This window comes from Balaenoptera ricei, chromosome 1, assembly GCF_028023285.1.
Source record: "Balaenoptera ricei isolate mBalRic1 chromosome 1, mBalRic1.hap2, whole genome shotgun sequence".
Taxonomy (NCBI): Eukaryota; Metazoa; Chordata; class Mammalia; order Artiodactyla; family Balaenopteridae; genus Balaenoptera; species Balaenoptera ricei.
In genome coordinates, this window is record NC_082639.1 from 37881146 (window position 1) to 37899589 (window position 18444).

At 38.7% G+C, this 18444-nt stretch overlaps 3 protein-coding genes across 9 annotated transcripts in view; 1 reads left to right on the forward strand and 2 right to left on the reverse strand.

Moving 5' to 3' along the window:
- Nucleotides 1–6350, reverse strand: part of GPBP1L1 (GC-rich promoter binding protein 1 like 1) — a 57184-nt gene extending 50834 nt beyond the window's left edge. The window contains exon 1 of one of the 6 annotated variants that reach the window (XM_059921676.1): nt 6212–6350. The gene's annotated coding sequence lies outside the window, so the exon portion shown is untranslated. Of the gene's footprint in view, nt 1–4355; nt 4594–4679; nt 4825–5301; nt 5458–6211 lie in introns of those variants that run through there. The other 5 variants (XM_059921685.1, XM_059921660.1, XM_059921669.1 and 2 more) reach the window with 5 other exon arrangements.
- A 96-nt stretch (nt 6351–6446) lies between these two features.
- TMEM69 (transmembrane protein 69) lies at nt 6447–11728 on the forward strand. Its single transcript, XM_059921707.1, has 3 exons — nt 6447–6544; nt 8023–8162; nt 9331–11728. Exons 2-3 carry the CDS (start codon nt 8109–8111, stop codon nt 10042–10044), a joined length of 768 nt encoding a protein of 255 aa, XP_059777690.1. The 5' UTR covers nt 6447–6544; nt 8023–8108; the 3' UTR covers nt 10045–11728.
- A 730-nt stretch (nt 11729–12458) lies between these two features.
- Nucleotides 12459–18444, reverse strand: part of IPP (intracisternal A particle-promoted polypeptide) — a 36213-nt gene continuing 30227 nt past the window's right edge. For both annotated transcript variants that reach the window (XM_059921640.1, XM_059921631.1), the window contains exon 9: nt 12459–13988. In XM_059921640.1, the coding sequence (XP_059777623.1) occupies nt 13764–13988 (225 nt within the window). In that variant the 3' untranslated portion in view covers nt 12459–13763. The remainder of the gene's footprint in view (nt 13989–18444) is intronic.

Consider the following 18444-nt stretch of genomic DNA (forward strand, 5'->3'; position numbering starts at 1 on the left):
AACCCAGCATACTTAACTCAATTTTATAATACAACAAATATATACTATGTAGAAAAAAAAAGGACAGGAAACAAACTACCTAGAAAAGTTAACACTGAATTGGGCACAGGACCAAACCGAACACTCCATTTTACAAGCATACTGAAGGAGGATAAATAACTCATACAATTATTCTATGCTGCTCAATAGAGAAATTGTGAGAAAATGATACAGATGAGAATCACTGAACAAACCAGAAAAAAAAACTACCAATTTACAGGAAATCAGGAAAATCTAGAATGTGGGAAACTGCAGGACAAATGACCCGGTTTCTTCAACAAAGTGCAAGGAAAAAAACAGAAGAAACATACAAACTAAGAGGCTTGAAAGAATATCAGTCAACTACAGTGTGTGGGACCTGGATCCTGATTCAAATAAACAAGAGAAGTCAACAGAAAATACCTAGAAAAGGAAAAACAAAAACCCAAAAGTCCACGTCCAACAATCTGTTCAGATTTCACAGAATTTCACTCAACTGGTAAAAGGATGTTCATTAAAGACAATTTCAAACAATTTACTTGACAATTATGAAGTGCTTACAATGGGCAGGCATTGTATTAAAAACTTTACAAATATTATTTCATTTGTTTACCACAGAAACCCTATGAGAAGGTACTATTATCCCCATTTAACAGAGAAAGAAAAAGGCAGAAATCTTACTAAAACTCCACCAAGGTCTCAAAGCTGTAAGTGGCAATGCAGAGGTTCAAACCCAGGCTATAACGCTGGTGCCCTTAATTACCGTACCATGCTATCTCTCTACCATGATGTGGTGAAAACCAGCTTTGGAATCGGAGAAAGCTGAGTCCCCACATCTCACTATGTTATATAAACCACTTAACTTCTTGGATCCTCTGTATACCCACTTATAGAAGAGTTAATATCAAGTATGTTAAACAAGTGTTTTAAGGAATAATGATTGGACTCTGTTACAAGTCTTTGGCTTATGAAGCCCACAATAAATGGTTCCTATTATCCTTCCACCATACCTGGTAAGACTAATTAAAAAGCAGAGTTAATAATTCATAAACACATAGCTGGAACACTGGAATAGCTCTACCTTTTAATTAACTAACCAAAGAACCCCCAAACCAACTTTTCAACATACTTGTAAACTTCAAGGATAGCAGTAATTCAGAAGAGAACTTTTTAATATAATGACATTTAAACATATAATCAGCAGAAACAAGAGTCTGCAATATAAAGAAGAGCCAAACTTAAATTAATTCAATTTTTTCTTTAAAAAAAACCAAACTTCTTCAACATAAACAGACCTGCTGCTCAGAAAAGTGCACTAAAACTTTGTTCATGCTGGTGATGCTCTAGCCTGACATGTGACTGATATATGGCAAAGTAGTTTTATTACAGAAAAGGAAGGTAAGCTTAATGAGTATGTTAAAAAATCAACTCCTTTAAGAATGACAGCTTTCTGTGTTGTTATCTTGTGAATATTTTTGTGCTTATCTGTTAAACTACTAAGTTCTCGGGTGGCAGAAATGCTTTATAGTCATCTAGGTATTCCTACTCCTTAACAGGCAGGAACAACAGTACAGCCTCTAGCATTTCTTAAAAGAAACTGTTTCTTAAAAGAATGATTGAACCATTTTGTCTGAAAAATGAAAAATAATTTTTCCAACAGATCAATTAAAGGCTGATTATCATTATTTATTTTAAAAATTATTATTTATTTATTTATTTTTGGCCGCCCTATGTGGGATGCAGAATCTTAGTTCCCCAACCAGGGATCGAAGCCACGCCCCCTGCAATGGAAGTGCAATCTTAACCACTGGACCGCCAGGAAGTCCCAAAGGCTCCTTATTTGCGTTAGTAAAGAAAAACAACTATTAGACTCCTTTAAATATTTGTCTCGTATATTTTAAATCACCTACAAAAATTCAATTTACATAACATTAGCAATATTTTACCTCATTAATTAAGATATATACCTGTGGACAAAAGAAGTTCAGCTCATCTCACTGAACTATTTTTCAAGTTTGATTGTAGCCAGTTTTGTTTTGAGCAGACTTCAGTGGGAAAGAAAAATCAGAGTCTGATTTTGAAGTGACTTGGTCAGCTAGCTCTCAGCAGAACCACATATCAAATTGCAGACAATGGCAACTATAGTCAGTTATGAAGCAGCATGTTTTCTATGTATCACCTAGATATCCAATCCCACCCCAATTATTTGAAAAACCATAAATACATACACCAAAATTTGCCTTTTCCATGAACTACTTTTTCAGTTGGGATACTTAAAAAACTGTGTTGTGTCTCACCTTTCCAATAGTCTTATTTTTATTTTCATGGTTAAAGGTAGCAACCATAATGGTTAAGCACAGTGACTTGGAAACAGATTGCTTAGGTTTAAATACAGGGTCTGCGACCTACTAGCTGGATGAATCTCTGAACTTATTTTCCTTAACTAAAAAATGGGGATAAAACAATATCTATCTGACAGAAATAAACAAGTTAATAAATATAAAGCCCTTCGAGCAACTGTCAGCCTCTGGTACATTAGAGTTATTACTAAGTGCATACACTCAATCATAAAACAAAGATATGCAATCTGCTGACGTATGATTCAGAATTGTAGGTTTTATCTTTAAGCATTTAAAAATGAATTATAAGCAGAAATGTGTCCCAGATTTCTTGTCATTCCAAACTTATTAAAATGGTTGCATGTGCTCTCCTCAGCCAAGCTACTAAACAGCCACTGATGAGAAAACTGTTAAGATGGAATTCATTCAAAAGAAAAATGGCTTCCTAACACCCTACCACCACCACCAAATTTCAAGAGCTCTGATAAGATACTATTCAGAATCAACTGAAAGAATATTTATATCAATATATACAAACTGTTTTGAGTATCCTGAAAAAAAATTAGAGTAAGGTCTCACCCAAGTTTACAGGTCCAGTAGTCAACAACAGCAAAACACAAAGCAACTGACTTGTAATTTCTATAAAGCACTTTAAATGTTTGTCCTGTAAAACCACCAAAATAATTTAAGAACAACAACAAATCCTAGGGGAGGTGACAAAAGTAAACTTTTGTATTGAAAGAATGTAGAAAGGTAAATTGAAACTGACTCCCTAGGGAAGGAAGATGACACTTTATTTTACTATTAATTCCAACCTTCTCATTCACAATTAGCATTTTATTATTTTATCTTTTAGACAGATTGCAACTTGAAACTCAAGCATCTTCCCAAATACTGAAGTTAACTGTTTTTGGTTTCCATTCTATGCCTTTTTGTTTTCCGTTAAACTTCTGGATCTAAAGGTTTAAAAAAAAAAGGCAACAAACAAAAAAGACAGCCTTTTGTTTGAAAGGGCACAACAATCAGGCACTCCACATATAAAATTTGTTTTCACTTGTTGTCTTACACTTTTCTAATAAATGTCCCAAACTTAACAGCACTCTGATTCTCTTTCAAGTATTACACATAAAAGACCTTAGAAAAGGCCAGCAATCGACCAAACTATAAATCTAAGTGTACTGAAGAGTACCAATCACTTTACTTTTGGAAGGGATTTACAAAGAATGTGACTTCTAGTACTAAACTAAAACATGAGCCACCATAAACTTTGTTTATTCCAGATAAGCTATAAATATCAAAGTTAAGAGCAAGTATTTCAACAAATATGGCAAACCAATCTCAAAGCACAAACTTGGCTGATAAAATTAACACCACAGCACAATTTCAAAACTATAAGCAACTACCAGAAAAAAAAAAAACAAAAAACCACCCAAACCGCACCCACTCTTATGTAAACTTTCGGAGTAAGCAAACTACTTTAGCCTCACCTTTGTTTTCACCTAGCAAAGACTCTTCAACATAAGGCACAAACTGCAAAAAGATAAAAGATCCAGCTATTGTCCCCGTAGGAAAAACAACTAAGAATTTAAGACATGTTAACGTATTTAAGTTACCAAGCTCAGGGCACTTCCCCAAGCTACAGCCATTTTAGATTCAGCCTTTCTTTTGAATTTCACGGGGGTGGGGAGAGGTAGATGTAAAACAGAAAAAAAATCCTCACTAAAACACTTCAAGATCGACCAGCCTTTTTTGTTTCCAGGGAGGGAGGGGTCAGTAGGTGCTGGATAGACAATCTAAATCAACGAAAACACCTCGCTACCAGGGGGAACCGGAACGCTGGGAACAGGGGTGGGGGGTTAAAGCTCTTCTTTTCCCCTCAGATACCCCACATTTGACTTACACGCGTTTTTCCCTTAGACTTTCCATCATTTAAAAACAAAAGCCCTTGGATCTACTTTAAGAAGGAGAAAGAAAAACCCGTAAATCAAGATACTCAACCACCAACAAGCCGGAACGCCTGGAGAGGAGCCAGAGAGCCGCAGGTGAGCGTTCCGACCCGAAGACCAAAGTTGAAGTAGGAGCGCTCCGGCAGAGTCGCGGCGACGCTCATGTGCAAAGCTCCACGCGCGGGGGAAGGTGCCCCGTCCGAACCACACGACCCGTGAGCTCTGCTCCCGGTCTCCGGCCCAACCTACACCCAACCACCTGTGTGAGAGCCTCCTTCAACTTGTTTCAACAGCCGGCCCGTCAGGCACCGGGCGGAGCCCTGCGCCGGACCACTCAAGATCCCCTACCGCACCGTCGTCCGGAACTCCCACTCACCGGGCAGCGGCGGGGCTACAGCTAGGGACCAGTCGCGGCGTCTGAGGGCGCGTCCCCAGCTTCCTGATCCGGCAGAGGTGTAGAGCCCACAACCATAACAAAGCTCTTCCCAAAATGGCTGCCCGGCCCACACGGCCCAGGAGGGGCAGAGCGGGTGGAGGGGGAGGAGCGACGACCAGTCCGGCCCTCCCCCAATCTGACCCCGCCTCACACACGCCCACTCTCTCGCACCGCCCACAAGGGCGCACGCGCACGCGCGTGAGCCCTGTTCAGGTGACCCGTCCGACGCCCCAAGCTGCCAACGTTCAGCCGCGTGAACGGCGGTTATTCCCTGCCCTGCCCCCAGCTCCCTCCACTGCGGCTCGAGGCGGCGCATGGTCAACCCCCGCCCCTCTGCAGAGTTGAACACTGCCTTTCCTCGCGCCGCCTCAGAGGCGGAGACCAGCTGGGTTTGGTACTCCCCTTCACATCCCCTCTCCCGACACTAGGGCCTGGGCGCGTGTGAATGAGTGGGTGGGTATGTGTGTACCCGTTTTTCCCCGCCCCTTCATTCTGCACCCTCCCACACCCCACCTCTCGGCAAGCACGCGTCTCCAAACTACCTCTACAAGTACTAACAAACCGGTTTCGTAGGCTCGTGTGTTTTCCGACCCCTTCCCACCTTCGGCGCCTTCCTTCCTTCACGTGCACGCGCCGTTAAGACTCCAGCCCCCAACGGGCCGCACGGCCGGGCTCTGGAGGCCTGCGCGGCTGTTCCCGACGCGCTACACGCTGGGAGTGGTAGTTCCGCCCGACCGCTGGCGACACGCCCCTGCCCCAGCGCTGGGCGGATTTCTGGCCGGAGCCTGCTCCTGTGCCAGGGTGGATAAGCTGTTTCTCCGGCCCAAAGTCTCATTGGGTATCGCACAACGGGAAGGGGTGGCGCTGCCATGGCAGAGAAGGAAATAAAAGTGAAAGCCTATCACGACTAGAAAGTGTTACTACTAGGAAGAATTCTCAGAGCCCATTCTGCACGGGAGGCTAAACCATGTCATGGTCGGCAACCAGGAAGCTAGACTACCTAGAATCCTGAGGAATGGAGGAACTGGCTAGCGTTCCTGTTGTTTTCAGATAAACGCGCAAATTGCCTGATGGCGTTTCCTTTGATAGACTGTGAAATGGAGGCCCAGAGAAGGGAAGGGACTTGCTCAAGGTCACATAGCCCACAAACAAAAGTTAAAGCGGAGGGTGCCCCAAGGAATCTAACTTCCGGGTCACCCTAAAGGCTCTTACCCTCATACCTTTCATGGAAATGAAAGTCCTGCCCCTTGTGCTGTTTATTTCTTAACGAAGTTTCTAGTTACCAGCAAAGAGAATGAAGTGAAAACAGTTTTTTGTTTTTTCTTAAATAGTATTAGTTCAGGACTTTAATGACGCGTGAGATGTGACCCGTCGCTCCTAGAAACCCTGTTATGCAAAGTAAAAAATGAGTTCCAGAGACGGCAAGCAATTTGGCCAAGTCATACTTGGCCTAGACTCCAAATCTCTCCTACCTTCCTCCACCACCATCACTCTGAGATGGTTTCAGTAGTTGCACTCTACCTTCCCGAACTCTGCGAGGCAGATTCTGCTGGTTGGGAAACCTGGAATACAAAGGCAAGGACCGTTCAGGTACCCTACAGACTTCAAAAGCTGGCTTCCACTAGAACTAAGATTTTCCCCGGTAGGAACCAGTTAGCGCTGGTCAAGTCTGCACCCGGACTCATTTTTTTTCCGCTCTCAGGAAGTGGGGAGGACTGTCTAACCCCACTTGCCGGAAGTGCTTTTCCACAGTACCAAGCTGTTCTTGCAGTTCAGCTTTCCACCTCCCCGCGCGACGCTGGCAAGTGAGTAGTAGGGCTGTTGTCACAGGTGCAGGTTGGGAAAGGGGGGCACCAAGGCTTTGGAGTTAACTGAAGCCGCGGGTACTATTGGGCAAAGTTTCCCGGGGATCGATGCGTCCAGACTTCGTCCCCTTTTCTCATGTCTGCTCTAAGGCTTGCAGTTTGCAACTCTTTTATTTGGCGCAGTGGAAATATTGAGCGTTCTCACTCAAATTGAGCGGATTAACCCTTGGGTCTTTGTCCTTAACCCCCTCACCAGTTGCCGTCCCCGGCCTTTAGGCTGTCACTTTTCTCTTTAATACTCTTGAGCTGGAAAACACATGTCACAGTGCCTAGGGAGTTTGAAAGGTTGAGGGAGCGTTGAGCTTTTTGAAATCCCTTACGAAGGTGATTTTGAACAAAGGTGAGTGTGTGGGCCCTGCAGATATGTGTGTCTGGGAGTCAGTAGGTGGATGTGGGTGTCATCTAACATCTATTCAGAGACCCGGGATAACTTAACTCCCAACTTGCTTCCTTATACATATATACAGAATGAAGACACTGACGGGCTGGTATACAGGATTTCTTGAACCAGCCCTAAGATCTGTAATCAAGAAATTAGTTCACTACGTTTTTAAATTAAGCAGCAACCGTGGGTTTTAGATTTTTAGACACCTTATTCTTTTGGTTAAGAATGGGACTTATGTAAACATGACAGATCTGGATTCATAATATTCTCACTCAGCCACTTACTGGTTGCTTACATTGTGTGAGGTGGGAATAATAGCTAGTAATTTTTGAGTGCCTACTTTGTGTTAGGGACAGTTCTCAGCTTTTTACATGTATTAACTTACTTAATTTTTACAACGACCCTATGTAGTTATCATAAGCCTTATAGGTGAGTGAACTGCACCATAGCCAGGTTAAATAATTTGTCCAAAGTCACATAGCTAATACGTGGTGGAGCCAGGATTCCAACCCAGATTGTTTGACTCCAAAGTCTGCACTCTAACTTAACAGGCTATTACTGCCTTTCAGCACCAAGTTGATGAGGTTATTCAATAGTTACAGTAATTACATAGTTACAATGCCTGATTCACAGCTAATTGTATTGATTGCTACTATCATAACTTTAAGCTAAGTCCCAAAATAGATAATAGACCAGACAAGCTATGACTTTCAGTGTTAAAGATAAGAAGGCTGGCACTTCAAGGAAGCAATTTACCCAAGGTCACAACAGCTGGGAAATGATGGAGGCATTTGTAAAAATCCAGATCTGTTGTCTCTGTGCATTACTCTTTCTGTTACACCAAACAGCAAAAGCTAAAAGAATGGTTCAGAGAAGAAAAGGATCTATTTACTTAATGTTACTGACTTTTTGAAAACATTAATTATTGTTTTCAAAGGAAACTGTTATATGGAAGAAATTATCACAAATTACAACTTTTTAAAAGTTATGTATGAAGTGAAGAAAATTAAATGACATCTTGTTTTGTACACAGCAACATGCTTCTGATTCAGATGCTCCACTGAGCTATAAAAATACATTAATCAGAACTGTGTGGCATCTTCCTAAGCAAGACTTTCAATGGGGCCCACTATGGTTTACTTCATCCAGAAGTTTTCTCGAGCATCTTCAAAGGTTGGTTTATTCAGCAAATATTTGAGCACTACTTTCCAGGCATTGCTTGGCTGGGCAATAGTGAAAAAGAAGACAAAAATCCTTATCCTCTTATATTCTGGTTGATTGGGGGAAGAGTAAAATATAAATAAGTGAAATTTAATATGTCAAGTGGTAAGTGCTGTGGAGGACTATAGAGCAGGGAAGAGGAACAGGGACAGTAGACTTAAGGATTGCATTTATAAATAGGGTGGTCAGAAGTGAGGCCATGAGCCATGCAGGTACCTCAGGGAAGAACATTCTAGACAAAAAGGAACAAAAAAAGCCTCAAGATGGAATCATTCCTAGCATTTTGAGTAACCACCAAGATTCTTAAATAACTGTTTCATTTTTTTCTTTAATCCAACATTTTTTGAGTTAATGTTGATCTGCTTAACTGTTGAAGTATGGAATCTACTCACTAAAGCACAGAATCAGCAAGAGAGGTTATTGCTTTGGCCGTGTACCATGAAAGGCACTGGGGATTTTTTTTTTTTTTTAAGGCAAATAAAAATATATGGTCCTGGCTCTCAAGTCTACTGAGACAGACAAGTAAACACATGATTTTAATTCACTGTGAGAATTACGATGGAAGTGTGTATATGGTACTTATAGGAGAATTACATCAGATTGGAGAAAGCTTCAAGCCGAATTTTGAAAGATAAGTTCCCTAGATAGAAAAATGGTAATCTAGAATTCTAGGCAGACATATGTAGAAAGGCGTGAAGCTATGAAAATTATGCAGTGTCTAAAACTTAATTTTCTCTACATGAAATAGCATTTCCACAGTAATTAGTGCTGCTTCTTTTGCAATTTATAAATAGAAGAGGCAGTTTAGAATGCCAAAAACTAAAGACCTAGTCTTTAGCTTTTCCTCCTTCAGATATTTCTTTCATGGGATAAGTTTAGTGGTAGGCCAAAATATATCACTGGTTTCTATTCAGTAGTTTCTTTTGCATGTTGTATAGCTGTTTAATAGTCTTTGCCAGCAATAATAACATCACCCTGTAGTCCAACCTTTCTTTAAGTTCGATGTGCTAACAGAAAGCAGGTGGTTTGTTTTTATATTGTCTCAGATTGGGACTAAAACATTTGGTGATTTCCTTTTTAAAAATCTGTTTTTTGTCTTCTCGTTCTGTTTTCCCTATAGATGCTGAAGTACCCTTCCACAATCAGACTAGGAGCCAGAAGGAGAATAGAAACATTTTCTCTCAAAACATGCCTCCAGCAGAACTTTTCCCCCTTGTTTCCAAGGCCTTGGCTTGTCTCATCATTTCCAGTGTGTATGAGCAAGACACAATATTATCACACTTCCCCATGCAGCTTTAAGAAGAAGCAAGAGCAAGCAGTACTTCCAGCCAGGCCACCACAAACCATCAGTTACCTGCCTGACAGCCCAAAGCCAGCATTATACATAACTCTGGCGGGACTAATCCCCTTCATTGCTCCACCACTGGTCATGGTGATGACAAAGACTTATATTCCCATATTAGCTTTTACTCAGATGGCTTATGGAGCCAGTTTCCTGTCTTTCTTGGGAGGGATCAGATGGGGTTTTACTCTGCCACAAGGTAGTCCAGCCAAACCAGACTTCCTCAATTTAGCTAATAGTGCAGCTCCTGTTGTGTTTTCATGGCTTGCGTTCTTTGTTTCTGAAAGACTCAGTGAAGCTATAGTCACAGTAATAATAGGTTTGGGGATAGCATTACACACTGAACTTTTTCTCTTGCCACATTATCCCAATTGGTTCAAAGCCCTGAGGATAGTAGTCACTTTAGTGGCCTTTTTTTCATTTGTAATCACTTTACTAGTTAAAGATTTTTATCCAGAGAAGGGACCCAAGAGACTTAGGCAAGTAGAATAAATATAAAACTACTCTGTAGATGATGTTAGCATGTTGGCTAGAAGCCTTGTAAGGTTGTGTTTTGGCATCACCTTTTTCTGCCTCTTCAGTTTAGCTCTTTTTTCCCACCAATGGTGATTTATTCTTCCCAAATTATTTTTCATTTCTAGAAATCTTTATTTTATAAGGAATCACTGAGAAACAGCTTGAAAACCCTTAACAAGTCCTTTTCATGTTATATTAGGTTATAGTTCTCATTCAGTCTTTTTATGAACTTTATAGTCATCCACTTAAAATTTTCAATGTTTGAATTATTTTGAAAAATGTAAATTAAAAGATGAAAAACCTTTGTGCTAGAGCTTTAGGATCATTGAAAACACACACACACACACCCTCAGAGGAAAACTTCGTATCCATGAGTGTCTGAAAATAATACGTGGCTCTAGTGTGGAGTTTTCATTGCAGTTGCCCCTGGGAATTGCGTTTCCAAGCTCTTTTTACCTGGCACAACCTAGTTATTTGAACTGAAAGGATCTGTGGCTCTGAAGTCAGTAGGGAGCAGTGTCACGAGGGAAAACTATGTTCAAAGAAAAGCTAGACACATTTTCCAGGTTTTACCAGGATATTTGGCAGAGTATAGATGCAACTTATCTCCAAACATAACACCAGCTGGTCAAAAATAGTTAAACAGTTAAAATAATAAAGCCTCTAGGACATACAAACTAGGAAAAGTCAAGCTGGAGACATCTTAATGTTCTATCTAGTTTTGCATGTCAACTCACACAAAAGCTTTTTTAAAACAGCAGAAGCAACACCTTGAATTCTAACATTAAAACTTAGTCTTTTGAGATGCTTAGTCTCATAAAAAAGGAGAAACATTTTCAATGTTGTAAGAATTTAAATCAGGAAATGGTATCATCTGGTATACGTTACCTTTGTATAAGTATTCGAATATTAGGTAACTTAAATTTCATAAGTAAATTATATACATATAATTTTCACTTTAATGATTCTTGCTGTGGAAAGATCATAATCTAGAGTGGTAACTTGTTTACTTTGTTACACACCTGTTACAAGATTTTTTTATGAATTGTGTGTTCAAGTCCTAATCCACAGCATCTCAGAATGTGACCTTACTTGCAGATAGGGTCTTTATAGAGTTAATAAGGTTAAAATGAGATTATAAGGGTAGGTTGTAATGTAATATTACTGGTGTTCTTATAATGGAAAATGTAGAGATAAACACATATACAGAGAGAATACCATGTGAACATGAAGATCTACATGCCAAGGAGAGAAGCCTTGAACAGATCCCTCCTTCTTAGCCCTCAGAAGGAACCAACTCCACCAACACCTTGATTTCAGACTTCAGGCCTCCAAAACTGTGAGACAATAAATTCTGTTGTTTCGGGCTTCCCTGGTGGCGCGGTGGTTGACAGTCTGCCTGCCAATGCAGGGGACACGGGTTCGAGCCCTGGCCTGGGAGGATCCCACATGCCGCGAAGCGGCTGGGCCCGTGAGCCACAGCTACTGAGCCTGCGTGTCTGGAGCCTGTGCTCCGCAACGGGGGAGGCCGCGATAGTGAGAGGCCCGTGCACCGCGATGAGGAGTGGCCCCCGCTTGCCGCAACTAGAGAGAGCCCTCGCGCAGAGACGAAGACCCAACGCAGCCAAAAATAAATAAATAAATAAATTAATTAAATTAAAAAAAATCTTAATAAAAAAAAAATTCTGTTGTTTCAATTTCTGTGGTACTTTGTTAAAGCAGCCCTAGCAAACAAATATTAACACTATAGAGCTAGAGCTTGTTCTGATCATTAAGAAGCTTACCAGTTAAAAGCCTGTGGCTGAAATCACCACACGATCCGTCTTTATTAATGTAAAGTTTACTACAGCCTGATACTGAAGGAAAGAAAGCTCATACTCTTCAGAAGATCCTTCTCAGATCCTACTCAGATTGTGTCAGTGAGGAAAATTACTTCTCTGCTTCTGTTAAATTGCATGAGGACTGCACAAACTTAAAACTTTTCTCTGATCTCAATCTTTCAGAATAGGGGCAAGTCATATTTTTAGGCTAACTGCCCACTTTTTTTTTTTTTTGGCCGTGCCACAAAGCATACGGGATCTTAGTTCCCCGACCGGGGATTGAATCTGTGCCCCCTGCAGTGGAAGCTCTGAGTCCTAACCACTGGACCACCAGGGAATTCTCTACAGTGTGCGATTTTTAAGTACATTGGGCAGGATATTTAGAAGTACATTGAATTGTTAAATATTTTGAAGGAAGATCACATTAACAGTTGCTCAGAAAACAGACTTATATGTAAAACTAAATGTGCAAGTCCCTAAAGTTGAAACACTAAAAATCATGGGCAATCCTACTACACTTTGATAATCCAGGAATGCTGCTAATAAACTAAATTAATTAGTAATACAAGAAAAAGCAAAGAAATCAAGATACTTTATTAGTACATTCTTTTTAAAACAATCTGTCATTACCTAGGAAATAAGCATATTTATAATTACTTATTTTCAGGCATCGTCTGGACCTATTAAGCCCAAACACTGATTGTGTGGACTACATTTCTGCCACAGCAGTACAAAATGCCTCCCTTCATAGTGCCATTTTAGGTTGGCATCAGGCAATAATGAAAATTAAATGATAGGAAAATTCGTAAATCTCTTGAACCAGAATGCAGATTCTCTTTAACTAGAAATATTAAAGGCACATGAGTTACAGCTTAAATAGTTTACATATTATCTTGATACTTCATTCCTTGACATTTTACAGATCCCAGCCAGGCATCTGTGACCCTTCAGACTTTCAGGGTACCCCAAAGAATGGGACACAGAGCTTTCTGTCTGCACTACGTAAGCTTTTCTTAATATATGCATATGGTTAAGTTATGAAGGAAAGTATCTTTGTGAGTCTATCCAAATATTTTGGATGTGAGTGCTGCCCGAGTCTTTAATGCTTACCAAAGGTTTTCTATCTAAATAAGCCACTAATGCCTATAATATACTGGAGGACTTTTGTACAGAAAACGGGAAATCAGGGATATACAAATCAAATCCTGGAACAGCTAGGTAAACCTAAATGTATAAGACCTTTAATATATATGGCTCCAACTGACTAGTAGAAATAATTTAAAAGTGATGATCATGTACACAAAGAATCTTCGTCTCAGAAATGGACAGAAAACAATTCTTTAGAAAGCTTCTCAGGGAAAATGAGAAGTTTTGAGAAGCAGTTTTGGGTTAGAGGCCTTTCAGCGTACACTTATGAGTTAGTGTCTGTAAAAAGTTTTACAGGTACCTACAATTCCATCTTCTCCAAGCCAGGCAGTAGCTTTGTACTAAGCTCATATTCTTAAATCACATAATGGTCATGTTACAGCTTAACTGCACTGGAGAAGCAGCTAAAGGGACTATTTGCCAAGAAGCTTCTAGCAAATCATCTTTACAAATAGGACTCTACTCCCAATTGGACAATTCTAGAGCATAAACAGCATATCTACTGGTAAGCCTGGCAAATTTGTGTGAACTCTTTATTGATTTAGGATATATTCCATATCGCTTCTCACTCAAATTCTTTTAAAAAAATCATTTTGTACTCATTTATCTACCAAATTCACAGAAAACTCAACAGATGAAAGGGTCCTATCACCAAACACAAGTGTGATTTGCAAAAGGTGAGATCCTGTATTTTCAAAATGTTTCCTCTGCTCTCTTACGCTTTCTATTTCATAGTACAGCAACACCTCCTTCACAACGACTGGTGATCATGTTACCAATTTCTGTCCATGTATCTGAATGAGGGTTATAAACTTCAACTGAGTCCAAGGTACCTGGGGCCAAGAAATCGTGGCTGGAAGATCGACCTCCAGAAACATACAGAAGCCCGTTGACTGCCACAACACACATGCCTGCTCTAGGCACTTTCATTGAAGCAACTTCAACCCACTTTTCCTGGATAAGAGAAAAAAAGAAGTTAGCAGTGCCATAACATGGTAACAAAGAAAAGTGCTGAGAAATTAGATACTCTGGTTCTTTTTTAAAATTTTAATTTATTCTTTTAATATTTATTTTTATTTATTTATTTATTTAGGCTGTGCCGGGTCTTAATTTCGGCACGCGGGGATCTTCGTTGCAGCACTCGAGATCTTTTAGTTGCGGCATGCGAACTCTTAGTTGCGGCATGCCTGTGGGATCTAGTTTCCCGACCAGGGATGGAACCTGGGCCCCCTGCATTGGGAGTACTGAGTCTTACCCACTGGACCACCATGGAAGTCCCTCTGGTTCTTTTTACATGTTTAAATTTCAAACTCACAATCCAGTCATATAAGTATACAGAACATTTTAAATTGAAGTTTTTAGTAGGTGTAGACTAGTGAATTTAGAGGAAAGTAATGAAAAATATATCTGTGATTAATTATAAATTATGGTCACCAGGAGATAATCTAGAAATTTACCAGGGAAGTCTGGAAGGACTTTTTAAAATCTTTAATATAATAGGTCTTCTAAATCTCCAAGAGAACAATACAGTAAACAACACTGGCCAAATTTATTTGAACATGGATTCCTTTTTTCAAGGACCATCTAGTGCAGTTAGTGATTTGCAAAACACATTTTCAGAAAGGTAGTACAGATCAGGGATTGGAAACTAGGGCCTATTTTTGTAAGCCTACAAACTAAGAATGATCTTTCCATATTAAAAGGTTATTTAAGGGACTTCCCTGGTGGTCCAGTGGCTAAGACTCCGTGCTCCCAATGCAGGGGGCCCGGGTTTGATCCCTGGTCAGGGAACTAGATCCTACATGCCGCAACTAAGAGTTCGCATGCTGCAACTAAAATCCCGTGTGCCACAACTAAAGAACCTGCATGCCGCAACTAAAGATCCCGCATGCTGCAACTAAAGATCTTGCATGTAGCAACGAAGATCCCACGTGCCACAACTAAGACCCAAAGCAGCCAAATAAATAAATAAATAAATAAATAAATATTTTTTAAAAAGTTTATTAAAAAAAAACAATATGGCAAAAGAAGAGATTGTATGTGGTCCACAAGGCCTAAAATGTTTACTATCTGACCTTTTAATAGAAAGTTTGCTAACTCCTGGTATACATTATTCACTGAAGAAATTTCAATAAGCTGCTATATCCAAAATGACTGTAAAGTCTTACTCCAGGGAAAATGTCTATACCCAGAAAACAGGAAAGCTAATAAAGGTCCTGAGAAATTATCAAGAGAGAAAAGAAAAAGTTTCCAGATTAAAAAAAAAGAATCTGAAAATAAAGCATATGATGAACAAAGTTTATAAAGTCATAAAAGATGAAAAAAGATTATTCATCAGTGCTAGAGAGTGAACTTTTTGAGGAGAGCAACTTAATGAGCTTCACATCCCGGTACCCAGTATAGAACCAGCACATTACAGATACTGATCTGAACTTAAATGAAATTCTGAAATACTAACACCAGGGACAATCCTTTGAAATTGAAGCACCATATTAAACTTGAAGGCTATTTGATTATATGAAATTATAGAATACATCACAAAGTTTTCACAGCTGAGAAAATACTCATTTTAAAAGATAAATATATTCACAAAAATACCTATAGCTGGTTAAGATAAATCAGGATGTTCGGTTTATGTTTATCATTAGGGAGAGCTAACCTTTGCTCCCCTACAAAAATGGCTCTGGACAAGAAGAGTAAGGGAATCATGGGGCTCATTCAGTAATGTTTATCTTTCATTTCTATCAGTGTATTAACTACAATTTCCTTTTTATTTTGAGTCCCCTCAAAATAAACTCTGTAAAACCAGAAACATGTTTTACATTATCTTTAGGGTTTGAATCTATAATGTAGGACTTTAGTAGACAGTAAATAACAATACATTTCAGATTTATGCATGAAAAACCAAGGTAACATTACTGATAAGCACTTAACTTTGGAATGAAAATCTATTCATTTCTAGCCATATAGAAACATTAGCAAGAGAAAGCACCCTCAGAAAGTTCACTTTCTCTATTCCCCCCATATAATAGAGACCACTTAGAAAGTGAAAGGAACCTGAAATATCACCAAAGTTTGAAACTTGTCACACATGAGAATCAAAATTATGCTTTACAACAAAACAAAAATTCTACTTTTGCCATTTCTATTCAAGATTATACTGGAGGGTCTAGCCAGGGCAATTAGAAAATAAAATGAAATAAAAGCCATCCAGATTGGAAAGGAAAAAATAAAATAATCTCTAATTATAGATGACATGATCTTATACATAGAAAATGCTAAGGAATCCACGAAAACATATTAGAGTACAAGTGCTGCAAGGTTTCAGGATATAAGATGAATATACAAAAATCGATCAAATTATTATATACTAGGAATGAAAAAAGCTGAACATGAAGTTAAGAAAATTCAATTTACAATAGCATCAAACATAATAAAATATTTAGGAATAAGTTTAACCAACAAAATGCAAGATACTGAAAACTATAAAACAGTGTTGAAACAAATTGAAGACCTAAATAAATGGAAAGACATCCCATGTTCAAGATGAAAAGACCTAATATTGTTAAGATGGCAATACTCCCCAGATTGACCTCAGATTCAATGTAATCCCTATCAAAACCCTGCTGGCTTCTTGGTAGAAACTGACAAGCTGATCCTAAAATTCATATGGAATTCAAGGGACCCAGAACAGCCAAACCAACTTTTAAAAAGAAATTCCAAGTTGGAGGACTCACAATTTCTGATTTCAAACCACAGAGCTACAGTAACTAAGACAGTGTGGTACTGGCATAAGGATAAACATATAGATAAATGAATAGAATTAAGAGTCCAGAAATAAACCCTCACATTTATGGTCAACTGATTTTCAACAAAGATACCAAGACAATCAAATGGAAAAGAGTCTTTTCAACAAATGGTGCTGGGACAACTGGTTACCACATGCAAAAGAATGAAGGTGGACCTCTTCCTCACACCATATACAAAAATTAACTCAAAAATTAATTAAAGACCTAAATATAACTGTAAAACTTTAAAAAAAGAGTAGGCATAAATCTTCGTGATCTTGAATTAAGCAATGGTTTCTTAGTTATAACACCAGAAGCACAAGCAACAAGTGAAAAAAATAAATTGGACATTAAAATTAAAAACTTTTGTGCTTCTAAGAATACCATCAAGAAAATGAGAAAACCATAGGATGGGAAAACAATTTTGCAAGTCATATATCTGGCAAAGGACTTGCATCTAGAATATATAAAGAACTCATATCTCAGTAATAAAAAGACAAATAATCCATTTTAAAATGGACAAAATTAGAACAGATTTTTCTTCAAAGAAGGATAAATGACCAATAAGCACATAAAAGATGCTCAACCTAATTAACCATCAGGAAAGTACAAGTCAAAACCACAATGAGATATCAATCCACACCTACTAGGTCAGCTATAATAAAAAAGATAAATAATAAGCATTAGATGTAGAGAAATTAGAACCCTTATATACTGCTTGTGGTTATGTAAAATGGTATAGCCACTTTAGAAAACAACCTGGCAGTCCCCCAAAAGGTTAAACATAGAGTTACCATATGACCTAGCAATTCCACTCCTAGGTGTATACCCAAGAGAAATGAAAACATTCAGTCCACAAAAAAAACATGTACACAAATGTTCATAGCAGCACTGTTCCTAATAGCCAAAACACTGAAACAACTCAAGTGTTTGGTTTGTGAATTATATTTCAATAAAAAAAATATAAAAATAAAAATCCTTTCTACTTAAAAAGAGAAAAAAGTAAATTTAAAAACCTTTAGGTTTTGAAGGTTTTAATAACCAAAACTAGTTTAAGAACCATAAAATTCAAATAACACTAATCCATATTTCATAAAATATGTTCCCTGAAACACTTTTCTCCCCCAAGATGTTTCACAAACAAAAGCAAGGGTTGTGTGGTCAATTAAATTTGAGAGACTTAGCATAAAGATTCATGAAGTACATTATTTAATAAATTGTGTAAAGAAGTCCTGTAAGAAACTTATTCAACTTTGTTTAATCCAACTTTCCCTAAGTATAATTGACCAGGGCAACTTGTGTTACCAAATTCCTATTAACAATGCAAAAAAATAGTATTCCATGGCAATTAATTTAGAAAAAATTTGTCTAACCTATAAGTCTATGGCATAACACACCTTGTACTTCCACTATCCCAGCACTTAATAAACTGTAATGCAATTGTTTGTCTATTTATTTCTCTATATTCCCCACTAGAATGTAGGCTTCTTGAGAGCTGGGGCCTTATATATTTAGTTTGCCTTTGTTTCCCCAGGTCTGTAAGTATTTGTGAATGAATAAATGGACTAATAAACAAATGCATGGTAGAAAAGTGACTCAATGAAGATACAACCTACTTTCTC

Bases quoted from the DNA above. Each gene is read 5' to 3' on its own strand.
- TMEM69 (XM_059921707.1), top strand. From the start codon at position 8,109: ATGGGGCCCACTATGGTTTACTTCATCCAGAAGTTTTCTCGAGCATCT. The intron at 8,163-9,330 runs GTTGGTTTATTC...TTTTCCCTATAG, and splicing joins TTTCTCGAGCATCTTCAAAG to ATGCTGAAGTACCCTTCCAC.